Source organism: Schistocerca americana, chromosome 1, assembly GCF_021461395.2.
Source record: "Schistocerca americana isolate TAMUIC-IGC-003095 chromosome 1, iqSchAmer2.1, whole genome shotgun sequence".
Taxonomy (NCBI): domain Eukaryota; kingdom Metazoa; phylum Arthropoda; class Insecta; order Orthoptera; family Acrididae; genus Schistocerca; species Schistocerca americana.
In genome coordinates, this window is record NC_060119.1 from 1107900602 (window position 1) to 1107919076 (window position 18475).

Consider the following 18475-nt stretch of genomic DNA (forward strand, 5'->3'; position numbering starts at 1 on the left):
GTTGGTTGGTTGGTTTGGTTGGTTGGTTGGGGGAAGGGAAGAGACCAAACAGCGAGGTTATCGGTCTCATAGGGTTAGGGAAGGATGGGGAAGGAAGTCGGCCGTGCCCTTACAAAGGAACCATCCCGGCATTTGCCTGGAGCGATTTAGGGAAATCACGGAAAACCTAAATCAGGATGGCCGGACGCGGGGGGTGGGGGGGGGGGGGGTGGCCATGAGAAAAAGACTGAGTAACCAACAAAATACTAATGCTTTACTAGTCGAGGCGTGGATTCTCAGAAGTTTGTACATGGTAGGGAAACAAACAAAATCTGGAAAGGAAAGTGAAAAGTCTCAATCTAGATATAGTGGGGGTCAGTGAAGTGAAGTGGAAAGCAGACAAGGATTTATGGCCAGATGAGTATATAATAATATCGACAGTAGCAAAAAATTGTACAACAGGAGTAGGATTCGCTACGAACAGGAAGATAGGACAAATAGTGAGTTACTGCGAATAGTTCAGTAATAGGGTTATCCTCATGAGAATCGACAGCAAACGAACACCGACAGTTCGGTAGTTCAGGTATACATGCAGATGTCGCAAACTGAAGATGAAGAAATAGAGAAAGTGTATGAGGATATTGAACAGGTAATTCAGTACATATAGGGAGATGAAAATCTAATAGTCATGGGGGACTGGAATGCACTTGTAGGGGGAAGGAGTAGAAGAAAACGGGAGAATATGGGCTTGAGACAAGGAATGAGAGAGGAGAAAGACTAATTCAGCTCTATAATAAATTTCACCTAGTAATAGAGAATATCCTGTTCAACAATTACAAAAGGAGGTGGTATACTAGGGAAAGGTCGGGAGATACGGGAAGATTTCAGTTAGATTACACCATGGTTATGCAGAGATTCCGAAATCAGATACTGGATTGTAAAGTGTACGCAGGAGCTGATATGGACTCGGATCACAATTTAGTAGTCATGAAGACTAGGCTGAAGTTTGACACATTAGTCAGGAAGAATGAACGCGCAAAGAAGCGGCACATGGAAGTACTAAGGAATGACGAGATACGCTCGAAGTTCTGAGGCTATTAGATACTTGCGATAACGAGTGGCTCAGTAGGCAGTCCAGTTGGAACGGACGTCTCCAAAAACGGAAGTCATAGAAGTTGGAAAGAAAGTAGTATGTACAAAGAAGCTAACTGCGAAGAAACTACTGGTAACAGAACAGATACTGAAGTAGGTCGATGAAAGATGAAAGTACAGAAATGTTCAGGGAAATTCAGGAATACAGAAATAAGTCACTTAGGAATGCAATACGAAAAAAGTGCAGAGAAGCTAAGGCGAAATAGTTGCATGAAAAAGCAAGGTGGTAACATTAAGAGTGCAGTGCAGAGGAGAGAGGAGATAAGATGAAAGATTACAGTGAAGACCTCTATAACGGGGAAGATTTGAATGACAACATCAAAAAAGAAGACGACGAAGAAGAAGAAGAAGAAGAAACAAGTGTCGACAGGGAAGAGATAGAGGATCCATTATCAGAATCAAAATTTAAAAGAGCTTTGGAAGACTTAAGAGCCAATAAGGCAGAAAGGATAGAATGTTATCTATCAGAATTTCTAAAATCATTAGGGGAAGAAAACGATTATTCTCGTTGGTGTGTAGAATGTGTGTGTCTGGCGATATACCATTTGAATTTCGGAAAATCATCATCCACACAATTCCGGGGGTTACAAGAGCCGACAAGTGCGGAAATTATCGCACGATCAGCATAACAGCTTAAGCATCCAAGTTGCTGACAACAATAACATACAGAAGAAGAGAAAAGAAAATTGAGGATGCGTTAGATGGCGACCATTTTGGCTTTAGAAAAAGTAAAGGCACCAGAGCGGCAGTTCTGACGTTACGGCTGATAATGGAAGCAAGACTAAAAAATAAATCAAGATACGTTCATGGGATTTGCCGATCTGGAAAAAGCGTTCGACCGTGTAAAGCTATAGGGGGAGATGGGTAATATGCATTATCTACGTGAGGCAAGAGAAACTGATAAGAGTGGACGATCAAGAACAAAGTGCTCGGATTAAAAAGGGTGTAATACAGGGATTTAGCCTTTCACCCCTACTATTAAATCTGTATATAGAAGAAGCAGAGATGGAAATAACAAGAAAGGTTCAGGAGTGGGACTAAAATTCAAGGTCAAAGGATATCAATGATAAGATTCGCCGAAGACATTGCTATTCTTAGTGAAAGCGAAGAAGAATTACAGTATGTGTTGAATTGAATGAACAGTCTGAGTACAGAATAAGGACTGAAGATAAATCTAAGAAAGAGGAAAGTAATGAGAAGTAGCAGAAATGAGAACAGCTAGAAACTCAATATGACTGATGGTCACGAAGTAGACGATTATGAGGAATTCTTCTACCTAGGCAGCAAAATAACCCGTGACGGACGAAGCAAGGACGACATAAAAAGCAAACTAGCTCAGGCAAAGAAGGCATTCATAGCCAAGAGAAGTCGGCTAGTATCAGACATAGGCATTAATTTGAGGAAGAACGTACGTTTGGGGAACAGCATTGTATGGTAGTGAAACATGGTCTGCGAAAAAACCTGAACAGAAGAGAATCGAAGCATTTCAGATGTGGTGCTACAGAAGAATGTTGAATACTAGGTGAACTGGTAAGATAAGGAATGAGGTGGTTCTCCACAGAAATGACGAGGAAAGAAATATAGGCAAGAAGGAACGATATTATAGGACATGTGTTAAGACAGTTTTGTCATATGATGACATGGTTGGAGACGGTGGCTGTTATTTGAAGATAAATGTTGATGGTGTTGAGACAGCAACCAGCCATCAACTTATTTTAAGCTGCTCTATTCAAAGCGTACCGTTACTGGTTTCGAATCATTACAGTTCATCTTCAGACGGCTTTCGTGCTTTCATTAGAACACATGGTGCATTTTTTACTGATTAGTTGTCCTAAAATACAAATAATACATAATTATAAGCACGTCACACAGATGGCTGCGTTACAGATTTGCATTGGGATGTGACTCAGGTGAAATGCCGGTTTGGAGTACTTGTTTTCATAGTTTTCATCCAGCAGACGGCGTTCGTAGTTTTCGCCACATTCCCATCATTGCACACACAAACTTGTATAATTGAGCGCTTCAGATTTGTTACTGAATACATTTCCACCACTTTCCTACTGTTGCACACGTAAATTTGTATCACTGAGCACTTCACATTAGTCACAGAACAGACTTCTAACATGCACTGCATGTTTTGATAGATGCAAAGTGTTTACAAACATATGAGTGTCAAAGATGCTATGATATCTCGGTACATAAAGGCATTTCAGTTATGTAAGTTAATATGTGATCTTTCCCCACACATGGGGCATCTTTATAATGTTACGGTATATCATAGCATCTTTGACACTCACATGTTTGTAAACACTTTGCATCTATCAAAACATGCAGTGCATGTTAGAAGTCTGTTCTGTGACTGATATGAAGTGCTCAGTGATACAAATTTACATGTGAAACAGTAGGAATGTGGTGGACAAATCTGAAGCGCTCAATTATACAAGTTTGTGTGTGCAATGATGGGAATGTGGCGAAAACTACGAACGCCGTCTGCTGGATGAAAACTATGAAAACGAGTACTCCAAACCGGAATTTCACGTGAGCCAAATCCCAATGCAAATCTGTAACGCAGCCATCTGTGTGACGTGCTTATAATAATGTATTATTTGTATTTTGGGACAACTAATCAGTAAAAAATGCACCATGTGTTCTAATGAAAGCATGAAAGTCGTCTGAAGATAAACTGTAATGATTCGAAACCGGTAACGGTACCTTTTCTGAATAAAGGAACTTATTTTTAGTTAGTTGCTGGTTGCTGCACCACCACAAACATGTGTTAAGACATCAGGCACTAAATTCTTTGATAGTGGAGGGAACTGTGGAGAGTAAAAAGTGTAGGGGAAGACAGAAATTGGCATGTGTACATCAAATAACTGAGGACGTAAGTCGCAAGTGCTACTGTGAGATGAAAAGTTTGGAACAGGGGACGAATTCTTCGCGGGCCGAATCAAACCAGTTAGAACACTGATTAAGGGAAAAAAGTTTAAGCATTGTTAGGAAAGTCACTTACCTCCAGTATTGCTTTGATGCAGTTTGTGTTGTCCAGACACCGATTTCACGTAGACTGATTTGTAAAGTACTGTGGTGCAGGATTTTCTTGTTCAAAATTAAATTCCACTTTAGATGCCACTTCGTTCTCTTATTGCTGAACATTTCACTACTCACAAGGGAATAGTCAGACTTGTCACGTCGAAACCTGTGTTGCTTTATTTACCACTGTGAGTTAACGTCGAGGAAAGTCCGTGCGCAGTATTTTAGCTGTTGACATGACCTGGAAATCTGTAAAAAAGCTTTATGAAGCAAGACATTCGTAGCGTGGTTTCCACATTTGTAACTGGCTATTTTACGGCTCTGACCTCCATCACTACTGCATGGCAACGCCATCTAGGGCGTTAGCTAGGCGCCGCTCTCTTGCCGCAGCAATGAGACAGCTGGTTCGCCCAGTGAAAGCGATTGTAAGATAATAAACATTAGCTGAAAAGTTAAACTAATATGTTATCTACAACATTATTTCCAAATTTCTGTGGCATCTACACAAATCAATATTCGGTTAAGAACACGTCAAAATTAATTTTATTTCTTGTAACTACCGCAGAAATGAGAAATATTGATGCACTGTTCCAAACATACATTTCTTGTGCATCAAGAACATACATATCAAGACGACATATAACAGCCCTGCGTGTTATGGACATTATTAGACGTTCTTAGAAAAAATTGTGCCTGTGTTAGAAATGAATCAGGTAAGTATGTATCGACGAATGCCACTCATGTTAAAGAACATTTTGAAAACCGTGGAGAGAAACTTTAGAATATTGTCACGATGGTAGACTGGAAACTACAGTGACCTGCACACAATAATTTTCTGTGTTAATATTCTGTAAAATGCGTTCCACTGACTAAAAACTTCTGTCGAGCGGTTGAATTCATGTCCTGGATGGAATTTGAAGTATTTCTTCTTCTTTTTCAGAGCGAGATCGAAATTTAGCTTTTAATGAATAAGAACTTTTATGACATTGTAAGGTTGCGGGGGTTTGTTTTTGCTTGCTTATTCTTGACTTTTAGCAACTCTGTGAGATGAAACGACAAGTTTATTGTCGCAATATTTCTCACCACATTACAGCTTTTCACACAGTGTTCAACTTGCCAACATAAAAACATCAAAAAGTCAAATAAGTTTATACATAACAATGTTAAATATTAACTTTCTGAAAGAACTTTAATCTTAAGCACAATATATGAAAGTTTAATTGCACATTTCTTTACAAAATTGCTCCTACAAATACATTATGATGTTGGTCAGTACTACGAAAATCGTCCGATTCCGGTTCAAAGTTCGGTACTATTTAGGATGACAATCAAATTTATGGTGGATGGGTAGTCAAGTGACAACTCTGAGCGCAAGATTACCCAAGGCTGCTCGAGCTACAGTGGACGCAAGCTGGTGAACCAACAAAGTTTATGCCTCTGCACGTGGTATTTACCTTAAGCTGCGACGTGCTGCTGTCTGCAAGGCCGCTCTCTCCCACTGAAATTCCTACAAAACTAATCTGGCCTTTGCTGAACTTTCCAGCAGAAACTTTCCCTCTGTTTCTCGTTATGCGAGAAAACATGTACTCAGCCCTAGTCTTATTATGTGGCGATATACACGCTCATGGTTGGAACAGCGTGCATATTATAGTGCCCTCTCAGTTCTCGCAAGAACAGTTAACTAATTTGGCTGGTTCGTTTCTCCAAAGTTGGAGCTAAACGTTGCTACAACTAACTTTGCATTCACAGCGGCCTCACTCCAGCTAGTGTCCACACCAATTTCTTCTCTGCGTCGTATGGAGCGTTAAGCGCTCTGTTCTGTACTTGACGGCAGTTCAGAGTCCCTTCAAAATTTCTCCCTTGTCCTACTGATGGCAGAACTGTCTCCCTCCACTTACGTTCCTTTTTCACGTCACGGCGTTTTTCGACGATAGGAGCATTCCTCTTATTTTGGAGAAACACCCTCTACCAATCGCAACGTCCCTTCTATCAAACTGCGTCGAAACTTCGGTAGTTTTCTCCTTCCTAGTGAGTTTCTGCCAATCGGACGTTTTGTGCCCGTTCTAGACGCCTAAAGTACTATGACCTTTCCGTGTGTCGCACTCGCTGGACGAAAATGCGTCAGTTGCTTTTGTTCGTATCCCATTGGAATTTCGAAACACAGTTTTCTAAAGCTTCTTCTCTGCTCTTGTAGTGATGCCCTCACTACAGGCGGCCCTCCAGCTTGAACCACCTGGCCCGGGGTCGCTGTCCTCCTTTCTGCCACCCCTTTAAGTGGTTGCTGGCGTAACTCCAACAGCGCGGTTTCGCTATGCCATTGTGGATCTGACTTTTCAAAACTAAAAGCGACTCGACTCACGTTCCCTGTTCTACCTTCCGCTCAAAGACATGCATTGTATAGGAATGGTCCACTAATTACCGTCGATTGACTGTCATCCCTTTTTACATTACATATTGGTCATAACTGTCGATTTACGTTAGGTGTCACCTTCACCTCATTTGTAAAGGTCTCAAGTAAGGTGCGAATCTGACCATTTATTCTGCCACCTTACAACCTAATCACGATTCCTGAAGAACAACAAGAGATTTGTCCAGCAGAATGGAAGAAAAGCACGACGCATGGAAACTGCAACATTTTCATTTCCCACTTTCCCCAACTTCGATGCGTTTACCACAAGACTGTATGCATAGAACATCGCTCTTTTGAAATGTGGTTCAAAATGTCTGATTGATTCTTGAAGACATACATATAGTTTGGGAAACAATTAACATCCAAACTAATCTTGGCCATTATAGTGTACGAACTCGAGTGTGTCATTGTGGAATGCGCTGTAGCGTTTGTATGTTTTTCCCCTTTCAAGGACAGAGCTCTTTTAGCACGATTTCTTTTTTGAAAACCGGACTGATCTGCATTGTGATTCACTAAAACTAGCCACTTTATGCTCTGCATTCGTAATGAAAACTATAATTTCCGTTTGAATCACTTCGTTTTCCTATCTGTTTCTCGATACAAATTTTGTTATTTTTCGTGCCACGACTTTGTGATCTTTTGAAGCTAACAATCCAACTTTGAGAAACTGTAAATTCTGTAGCACCTATCTCAGTGGCAATACATGAAGCCTAATAACGTAAAGTTTTCTCGCTGACACTAAAAGACTGTTGGGAAATAGCTCAAAAAGTCACGCATTTAACCCCGTCGCAATTTCCAGTCGACCCTTACGTCTTCCAGTGACTTCTTTTTTCCACCTACACAATTCACGTCCAGAACGGACTAAGCTATTTTGAACAGTACCGACACGCAGGTGTTCCACAGCAGTTTCGCTCAACCAATACCTCATCGCTTTTCCGTTGTCTGATAAGGTAATTTTAGTTCCTAGCGCCATCTATCCCCAGTCCTCGACCGTGTTCTCCATGCTTGCTACTTTGAGACTCTCTCAGGAGGTCGAACGTAATTGCTTTCTGACTTTTGTTTCTTGACAATTGATTCGCCTCGATAAGCAGTGAATCTACATCTACATCTACATTGATACTCCGCAAGCCACCCAACGGTGTGTGGCGGAGGGCACTTTACGTGCCACTGTCATTACCTCCCTTTCCTGTTCCAGTCGCGTATGGTTCGCGGGAAGAACGACTGTCTGAAAGCCTCCGTGCGCGCTCTAATCTCTCTAATTTTACATTCGTGATCTCCTCGGGAGGTATAAGTAGGGGAAGCAATATATTCGATACCTCATCCAGAAACGCACCCTCTCGAAACCTGGCGAGCAAGCTACACCGCGATGCAGAGCGCCTCTCTTGCAGAGTCTGCCGAGTTTATTAAACATCTCCGTAACGCTATCACGGTTACCAAATAACCCTGTGACGAAACGCGCCGCTCTTATTTGGATCTTCTCTATCTCCTCCGTCAAACAGATCTGGTACGGATCCCACACTGATGAGCAATACTCAAGTATAGGTCGAACGAGTGTTTTGTAAGCCACCTCCTTTGTTGATGGACTACATTTTCTAAGCACTCTCCCAATGAATCTCAACCTGGTACCCGCCTTACCAACAATTAATTTTATATGATCATTCCACTTCAAATCGTTCCGTACGCATAGTCCCAGATATTTTACAGAAGTAACTGCTACCAGTGTTGGTTCCGCTATCATATAATCATATAATCATACAATAAAGGATCCTTCTTTCTATGTATTCGCAATACATTGCATTTGTCTATGTTAAGGGTCAGTTGCCACTCCCTGCACCAAGTGCGTATCCGCTGCAGATCTTCCTGCATTTCGCTGCAATTTTCTAATGCTGAAACTTCTCCGTATACTACAGCATCATCCGCGAAAAGCCGCATGGAACTTCCAACACTATCTACTAGGTCATTTATATTTATATTGTGAAAAGAAATGGTCCCATAACACACACCTGTGGCACGCCAGAGGTTACTTTAACATCTGTAGACGTCTCTCCATTGAGAACAACATGCTGTGTTCTGTTTGCTAAAAACTCTTCAATCCAGCCACACAGCTGGTCTGATATTCCGTAGGCTCTTACTTTATCAGGCGACAGTGCGGAGCTGTATCGAACGCCTTCCGGAAGTCAAGGAAAATGGCGTCTACCTGGGAGACTGTATCTAATATTTTCTGGGTCTCATGAACAAATAAAGCGAGTTGGGTCTCACACGATCGCTGTTTCCGGAATCCATGTTGATTCCTAGAGAGTAGATTCTGTGTTTACAGAAATAACATGATACGCGAGCAAAAAACGTGTTCTAAAATTCTACAACAGATCGTTGTCAGAGATATAGGCCTATAGTTTTGCACATCTGCTCGACGACCCTTCTTGAAGACTGGGACTATCTGTGCTCTTTTCCAATCATTTGGAACCCTCCGTTCCTCTAGAGACTTGCGGTACACGGCTGTTAGAAGGGGGGCAAGTTCTTTCGCGTTCTCTGTGTAGAATCGAATTGGTATCCCGTCAGGTCCAGTGCACTTTCCTCTATTGAGTGATTCCAGTTGCTTTTCTATTCCTTGGACACTTATTTCGATGTCAGCCATTTTTTCGTTTGTGCGAGGATTTAGAGAAGGAACTGCAGTGCGGTCTTCCTCTGTGAAACAGCTTTGGAAAAAGGTGTTTAGTATTTCAGCTTTACGCGTGTCATCCTCTGTTTCAATGCCATCATCATCCCGTAGTGTATGGATATGCTGTTTCGAGCCACTTACTGATTTAACGTAAGACCAGAACTTCCTAGGATTTTCTGTCAAGTCGGTACATAGAATTTCACTTTCGAATTCAATTAACGCTTCACGCATAGCGCTCCTTACGCTAACTTTGACATCGTTTAGCTTCTGTTTGTCTGAGAGGTTTTGGCTGCGTTTAAACTTGGAGTGAAGCTCTCTTTGCTTTCGCAGTAGTTTCCTAACTTTGTTGTTGTACCACGGTGGGTTTTTCCCGTCCCTCACAGTTTTACTCGGCACGTACCTGTCTAAAACGCATTTTACGATTGCCTTGAACTTTTTCCATAAACACTCAACATTGTCAGTGTCGGAACAGAAATTTTCCTTTTGATGTGTTAGGTAGTCTGAAATCTGCCTTCTATTACTGTTGCTAAACAGATAGACCTTCCTCCCTTTTTTTATATTCCTATTAACTTCCATATTCAGGGATGCTGCAACGGCCTTATGATCACTGATTCCCTGTTCTGTACATACAGAGTCGAAAAGTTCGGGTCTGTTTATCAGTAGGTCCAAGATGTTATCTCCACGAGTCGGTTCTCTGTTTAATTGCTCGAGGTAATTTTCGGATACCACCTTCAGTGCGGATGCACGAAATTTCGCTGCTAAATTATCTGTTCAAAGACAGACAGTACCTGGCGGTACCTAACCTAGTACGAGATGAAATGGTGGTATGGCTTCACCTGCTGCAGCGCGATTGCAAATTCTGCTGTATGCTGAAATACATACAACAGGATATTGAAAGTTCCATCAGAATATTATGAAACATCTCGAATAAAACGATCTGTTCACAAATAACCCGTCGTATTCAAAAAAATATCGTTTTTATGTGTTACAACTGGCTCTTTACTCACTCGAAGTAATGAATGCTATCGACACGAAATCTTAAGTAGTTTCCGTATTCAGAGATTCCCAAAAGCCTTTTGTCAACGTTACTGTAGGTAATAATTAACGGGAAGTCTTAAAAAAGTGAATCAAAAGTATAAACGATGTAGCAGATAATCAGAGTAGGTATCTTAGATTGTTCGAAGACGATGCTATCGTTTACGTTCTAGTAACCTTTTTAGAAGAACAATACAAATTACAAAATAATTTACACAAGATACCTGCATGGGGGAAAACGGACAATTGACCCAAAACAATAAAAGTGAGGAGTCCTCTACATGAGTTCTAAAAACAATCCGTTAATTTTTTTACACGATAAATCAACAAAATCAGTAGTTGTCGATCCAACTAAATACCTAGTTACGAACAACTTTAATTACAAACGAAAGACATCGTTTTATTTGCAGAATGAAAGAAAGACAGGAACAGAAGAGTAGTAATGTGATCTTAGATGACAAGTTCCTGAGGAAACGACATCCGGCGCCCTCTAGCGGCGGCGCTTTGAAGTAGCGCAACAGGTGGGCGTGCACTGTCGCCATGGCTACAGGATGCCGCGGTTTCCGGGCGGCGGGACAAAGAAACGCGCTTCACGTCAGCCGCCGGCAGTGCTAAGCCGAGTCGATACGGAAGTCCTTCTGGAAGTCGAGCAATAAAAATCCGTTCCCAAGTTGTGGGTGGGGGGGGTGGGGGGGTGGGGGGGGGGGAGAGTGAACGTGCGGTGCAGTGGTGCCTCCACCTGTTTAAGGTTGGCAGCCTTGGTGGCCAGTTAACAGTACAGACAAGAAGTTTCTGAAATGAGGTGCTCTAGAGGAGTGCTAAAGGTTGGCCTAGTTACTAACGAGGGAGTACCGAATCGAATCGGGAAAAACAGAATTTTGTGGCGCAGTTTGACTGAATGAAGGGATCGGTCTATAGGACAGATCTTGAGGCATCAAGGAATAGCTGGTTATGGACGGACATTTACTGGGAAAAAACTGTAAGCAGTTTAAAGTGGATATAGGTTGGAGTAGTTATTTGGAGACGCAGAGACTTACACAGGATATCATAGAGCAGAGAGCTGCATCAAGCATGTTCTCGTACAAAACAAACACGACTTGTTAGCTGAAACTGCATGGAAGAGGTGAAGAGCCTTCATTTCTGCCTCCCGATTGAAATTGTGCAGGATTAGGCTAATAGGACAGCAAGAAACTTAGGGTAATTGGGAGACTGATGACAAAGTATTTTGTAACACATCCAGCCCCCAGTCCAGATCTCTAAGCTGTGGTACCCAATTCCCGAAGTGTGCATCTGAAAATCTATCTTTATGATTATCTGTGTAGTAGTTATATATCATTCGTGAAGAACGCTATTTGTCTTACAAGTGAACATAACTTCATCTCATGTTTTAAGGAGGAAAAACACTCTAGCAAGATATCAGCCCAGCAATCGACCCTGCACGAAAAGTTGGGCCATAATTTTGACAGTACGTAACAATGACCTTCGGAATGCATTTTTTTAATATGCGCGCAAATCGTTTGTCACTCTCACCGTCGGACTGCAGGTGCCTAATGCCAGTGTGAGCCGCACGTGGTAGCCGCGTGGTCTGGGGCGCCTTGTCACGGTTCGCGGAGCTCCCCCTGTCGGATGTTAGTGTCCTCCCTTGGACATGGGTGTATGTGTGTGTGTCGTCGTTAGTGTAAGTTAGTTTCAGTTAGATTAAGTAGTGTGTAAATCTGGGGACCGATGACCTCAGCAGTTTGGTCCCATAGGAACTTACCAGCACATAATTTTTTTGCAGAGCGTTAAGTATTGCGCAGTTGAATGACAATCAGCGTCTTCCCATTCGCAGGATGTTAAGAGCGATGGAATAGGAAGGGAAGGCGTGACATTTCATTTAGCATTGTGGTGCAGCATTTTTCGGTGGGCAAAACTGTCAAGAGTTCAGCAGAACCGTGCTATCAGCCCTGTTTACCCTTAGCTGTTTGATCGTGGTGTAAAGGTGGTTTACAGACCCTAGTGGCTGTTTGCACGAAAAGAGGCAGAGTAGCGATCTGTCTACATAATCCATTAAAATTTGTGGGAATGACGAAAGAGAGGGGTACTGCATATTTGCTATGCAACATTACAATACCATGCAGGAAGAATTTAAAGGCTTAGTTGACAATGAAATAACAAAAAATTACAACGATCCACAGACGGGAGTCATTGTTCTGTACATCAAAGTGTACTTTGTGGTGAATTTGCAGGCATGGAGCATGTGAATAAATCGGTGGTGCGAATAGCAAAATTTCTGAAGTTGCGCGAATTATTCCAGTTTCAGATGCACCAGTTTTCAGTGGAACTAAACGAAGAGTATAGAGACGTCATACGTTACTGCAAAGTACATTGGTTAAGTCAAGGGGTACGCCTGAACTTAGTTTTCGACTTAAAATTCGTTATCGCAGAATTAAGAAGGAAGAAAGAGTGGAGGAACGAAAATTAGAACATCCAGAATGGATTGCAGACTTCACATTTTAAGTGGATTTGACTGCACACTTTCCATGGTAAGACTGATTTCAAGCGGATCTATTAGAAAAGAAAATCGCGATGTAGGAGGAACACATGCTGACAAAGACAGTAAAGTTCTGTAAGTAAATGTGATACTTGAAGAATTAATTGTGGCCTTGGAAGAATTAAAAGGATAATTTTATAAAGGTTTTGAGGACACTGTCAATCATGCATCTGGCTTAGAGACGGTTTGCAGTTTCAGTTGAAAGCGCCCCTGCACATGTGCAGATGTAACTGATTAATGAAAAATTATTGTACGTTGTATCTGCCCAGGACATCTACATTGCTTTCGTCAGGTAGTTTCCAAGTTTCCAAAATGAGGTTGCAAAAGTGCTACACTATTTCGATCGACAATTTTGTGTAAACGACAATTTTGTGTAAATAACTTTTTTTTCGATTTTGAAAGTAAATAACTCACAACTACGTGGGAACTGAAGTGTGAAACTCCATGACATTGTCTGCGTCTATCCACATGCCGACAGTTGCCTGCACTGCAATGTAAATGCGGCGTGTTCGCATTATTCACCTCTTCTCCCTCCCTGCGCTCAGACAGCGCAACATGGCGGTGGGGGAAATGTGCAGTGAGGCTGAGCGCTTTGGCACTCGTGCCCCCGTATGACCCGCGAGCCGGAATCTTGGCCGCCCCTGCCCCACGGAGTTCCGTAAGCCACTGCTGCAGTGCGCTTGCTTACGTCACAGCTGAGCGCCGCTCAGCCCAGACAGCAACGTCCCACTACAGTCAGCAGCGGGAGAGTTGCAATAGACAGACTAAGCAGCGCAGTTTATGGACAATTGTACTTTTCCAAAAGCCATCTAAGGACCCACAACTGTGCGCACGAGTGTTATTTTGTCCGGACAACACTAAAAACCCTGACCGATGGGGCGTTAGTGTGGGAACCACATTTTTCTTTTTTCTTTTTGGTTTTCCTAGTCTTCTGGCGAAAATGCTTCCCAGTGCAAAATTCGGTTGCATTAAATTTCCTACAAAAAGGGTTCTATTAATTTTTTTCTGTAGAACGAATAATCACCGCATAGCAGGGGGTGGAAAATTCGGAGATAATGAAAATAACTTTTAGTAATTTAAAATTGATTATTTTAAATGAAGCGAGGTAAGAACAAATATTAGTTGTGTGTAACCGTATCTACGTGCAGTAGAACCGTATGGGATAAATTATGTTCAGGGCGTGCGGGGGTGGGAGGGGCAGGGGGAGGAATGGATGGATGGAGAGGACATGAGCGAGGGAAGGTAGGTCGCCGAATTTCTTACTTCATAGGTCGTCAAACTGAAGAGCAAGCAGATGCTTACCCACTCTGCCTACTGTACTACGCCACAGAAAGCCACTAAAGGGTATGTTACAAAGTTATTTCGACATTTGCGCAGCTCACCATATGAATCACAGGTGATGAGAGAAGCATATGGACCGAATCGATTGGGTCGATACTCAGCCTGTGCGTCAGCTGTAGCTTTCACTCAGGGAGGCAACTTCCACCACCACGGACACTGCTTACTTCCCACTTTAGACACACCATACCTCCACAGCATTGCCTATCCAGTTCTCTTAACTGAACAGACAAAATATCTTCACTGGCTTTGTGTTTACACAGTGGAGTTGTTTGCAGTTTATGAAGTGAGTACATATTTGCAGTTGATAAGTGAGATTTTATGTAAAATGCGTTACTATAGACAGTGGCGGAGATGGACTTACGAAAGTAAGTGTAATGTTGTCACTGACCTATGTAGTGTTGGTGGGAAAAGAAATGGATGCTGTCGTCGACAGCATATTGTAAAACTGTCTAACCGTATTGTAGTTACTTGGTGGAGAATAAATGAATGACAAGAAAGTAACTGCAATTTTGTATTGGTGGTAGGCTGCGCAAATCGCTTTTGTTCAGGGATTGCCGGCAGTTGTAGAACAGGCTGCACAGAGTAGTCACCATATGTACACAGTGTTATCTTCCAAGATGGGAGTGAATATGTCTGATGCAATAAGACTGAGCATGATAAAATCTACAACAGTAATGTGCTGTGATGCGTAACTTGACTTACATTGAAATATACGAAGTTCCATAGCAACTAGGTGTCCTCCTCTGGTTACGGAGGGGGCCAATTTAAGCCTCTGGAGCTCTTCAGAGCAGAGGCTGGGGTGATGAATTTGATACCCCCCTTTTTTTTTGGGGGGGGGGGGAGCACCAGTCTTGTGGATGCTTTGATGCATCTCACCACGAATTCCTCTCTTGCGCCAACCTCTTCATCTCAGAGAAGCACTTTCAAATGCTACGTTCTCAATTTTTTGCTATATGTGTTCCAATTCCTGTCTTCCTCTACAGTTTTTGCGCTCTACAGCTCCCTCTAGTACCATGGAAGTCATTTCTTCGTGTCTTAACAGATGTCCTATCATCCTGTCCCTTCTCTTTCAGTGTTTTACAATTATTCCTTTCCCATCTGATTCTGCGCAGACCCTCCTCATTCCTTACCTTATGAGTCCACCAAATTTTTAGCATTCGTCTGTAGCACCACGTCTCAAATGCTTTGATTCTCTTCTGTTCCCGTTTTCCCACAGTCCGTGCCTCACTACCGTATAATGCTGTGCTCCAAGCGTACATTCTCAGAGATTTCTTCTTCAGATTAAGGCCTACGTTTGATATTAGTAAACTTCTCTTGTCCAGAAATGCTGTTTTTTTCCAGGACTAGTCTGCTTTTGATGTCCTCCTTACTCCGTCCGTCATTGGTTAATCTGCTGCCCAGGTAGCAGAATTCCTTAACTTTAATTACTTCGTGACATCAATCTTCATGCTAAGTTTCTGGCTGTTCTCATTTCTGCTACTTGTCATTACTTTTGTCTTTCTTCGATTTACTCTTAATCCACATTCTGTACTCATTGGACTGTTCATTCCATTCAGCATATCATGTAGTTCTTCTTCATTTTCACTAAAGATAGCGAAGTCGTCATCGAATCGTATCATTGATACCCTTTCACCTTGAATTTTAATTCCACTCCTGAAGCTTTCTTTTATTTCAATCATTGCTTCTTCGATTTACAGATTGAACAGTAGGGGAGAAAGACTACATACTTGGCTTACACCCTTTTTAATCCAAGCACTTCGTTCTTGGTCATCCACACTTATTGATACCCTCATCCTGTTAAAAGTATTCAAAGCAAATATAATGGTGACTACGAAATCAACGTTGTCGAGTTCATGTTGACAACATGTTACTCGAGACACGCTCTCAAGTGTAGTAAAAGGTTGATGGCTTCAGCTGTGGAGCTTTTCTATATAATAACTCATTTAAAAACTGCAAATAAATACTCAATAATTTGCAAATATCTGCACTACTAAACAAAAGCTAAGAGAAGTTTAAGTATTTCTAAGTCTGGGGGACTGATGACCTCAGATGTTAAGTCGCATAGTGCTTAGAGCCATTTGAACCATTTTTAAAGAGGCTCGTAATGCCATGAAACCAGGAGCTATATAAAAATAAAGGACCAAATATAACTGAAGCGGTTTATCAGTATCCAGGATGAGTAAGAACAGACTTTCAAAAGATATTGAAGTGTGATTTTTTATCTACAGCGTTTTTGTCTGATTTCCGCTTCCATATCGAAGTGTCGTCTGCGTGTATTTTTCGGAGGTACTCCATAGTAAGGCCTTATTTCACCTTGGTTTGCAGCTTTACGCATTTCTAAATGTAAACTATGACAAAATATTGCACCAATAATGTTTGTTTACTTTCCGCTGGTTAAATGATTGTGTGTCCTGTGTTAGTAGTGTTGTCAACTTAACTGTTAGTTCTAGTTTTCAATTTATGTAGAAAACTTCTTTTGTTTTTGTTTGCCATAGTGTAATTTGCTATTTTATTTGTGTTCATATGTTTTACATGCATAAGGAGGATAGAGTAGTGTGGTAGTTAATTATGTAAGTGGAAAGTGGGTGAAGGGAGGAGGGAAGTGAACAGTTAATCCAAAGCATACAAAGAGAAAATGAGGAAAGGGAGGAGGTAGAAGTATTCTGGTTGTGGTTGTGGTTTTGTGTGTGTGTGTGTGTGTGTGTGTGTGTGTGTGTGTGTGTGTGTGTGTGTGCGCGTGCGCGCGCGCGCATGATATATATAACCTTTGTCTTTGGTTCTGCCAGTCATAGCTTCACCAAGGACATAGCTTACCTGCATTACGCGCCGATGCAACAGCAGAAAGAGTACATAAGTCTTTGCGCAGCCTAATATTGCGTTTTAAGAGCAAATTCTTTCTGGGATCTTGGCCCACTACTCGTACCCAGTGCTGCTGTAATGCTAAGAATTGAATGAATGCCTGAAATGATCTGCATGTTTCAGAATGAAATGTCTTCATTATGGTCTCTTTGTATTTAAAACAAATTCTTAAATGGTAAGTGGCTTTCGCTTCAGCTGTACTCAGCTACCAGTGGGAGAGGAGCAAACTCTGACATCGTCCTCCCATAATTTGACACAGCTTTGTGGTGAACACCTGCGCGTCGGTCGTAGCTTTCACACGCTATGATACGGCGGCACTACTGTTACTTAAAATCGAAGTCAGATCGGCCACTCACGACACGCTAATTTGTAAATACTTTTAATCATTTGAAAATCAATGAAGCTATTCTATGCCACGTACATGCAATTATCTATTTACGTTCTTCCCTGTCCTTATAATTTTTGTCCCACTGTAAAATGACGGTATTGTGTATTATTGGTTTATAGTTAAAAGGTATGATTTCGTATATATTTAAATCTTGCTGTTTACACTTCATAAACTGCACAGTGTATGTTTGCACGTGCTGATTTGTAAGAGGAAGTGAACCAATTGGGCGTTTTGTTGGCAGCACTGGCGAACTGTCGACGTGCTGGTACATCCTGCTGTCCGGTTCCGTGTTCATCGATGGCTCCATGTTCCTGCCGCGATCCAGGTAAGTGCCCACCGCAGAACACACTATAGTATACGTAAATAATAATGTGTAAGAGTTGAAAACTACAGATATTTACCGCGAATATCCAAAAGCAGCACCCAGTTCTGAGAGACGCCACATAATACCCGCATCAAATAACAAATTACGAGCAGCAGGTATTTTCTGTGATTTGTCAAAGGCATTTGATTGTGTGAACCACAACATCCTTTTAAATAAATTAGAATTCTATGGTGTCCCGGGCAGTGCTGCAAAATGGTTCAAGTCATACCTCGCTAACAGGAAACAAAGGGTGTCAGTGCAAGGGACTAGTGAATTAAGTCATCAGTCATCATCAGAATGGGAAGAAATTACATTTGGTGTCCCCACAAGGATCCATCTTAGGGCCATTCCTTTTTCTTGTGTACATTAATGATCTCTCATCAGTTACACTGCCAGAAGCAGAGTTCATTTTGTTTGCAGATGACACAAGTATTGCAATAAATAGTATGTCGAGTGTAGTTCTAGAATGATCTGCTAATGATATTTTCATAGACATTAATAAATGGTTTAAAGCCAACTCACTGACATTAAACTTCAAAAAGGCTCACTATATGCAATTCAGAACCTGTAAGAGGTTTCCTCCCAGCATATGCATAAAGTGTGAAGAAGAGCAGATAGAAGAGGTTGACAGTCTTAAATTCCTGAGATTACAACTTGATAATAAATTCAGTTGGGAGGAGCACACCACAGAACTGTAGGAACGCCTTAACAAATCTGTATTTGCA

At 41.7% G+C, this 18475-nt stretch overlaps 1 protein-coding gene across 1 annotated transcript in view; it reads left to right on the forward strand.

The window, feature by feature from the left end:
- The window catches only part of LOC124596652 (rap guanine nucleotide exchange factor 6-like), a 474460-nt gene extending 456745 nt beyond the window's left edge, over window positions 1-17715 (forward strand). Inside the window, exon 5 of the mRNA XM_047135886.1 lies at window positions 17628-17715. Within this exon, the coding sequence (XP_046991842.1) occupies window positions 17628-17715 (88 nt within the window). The remainder of the gene's footprint in view (window positions 1-17627) is intronic.
- The last annotated feature ends 760 nt before the right edge of the window (window positions 17716-18475 follow it).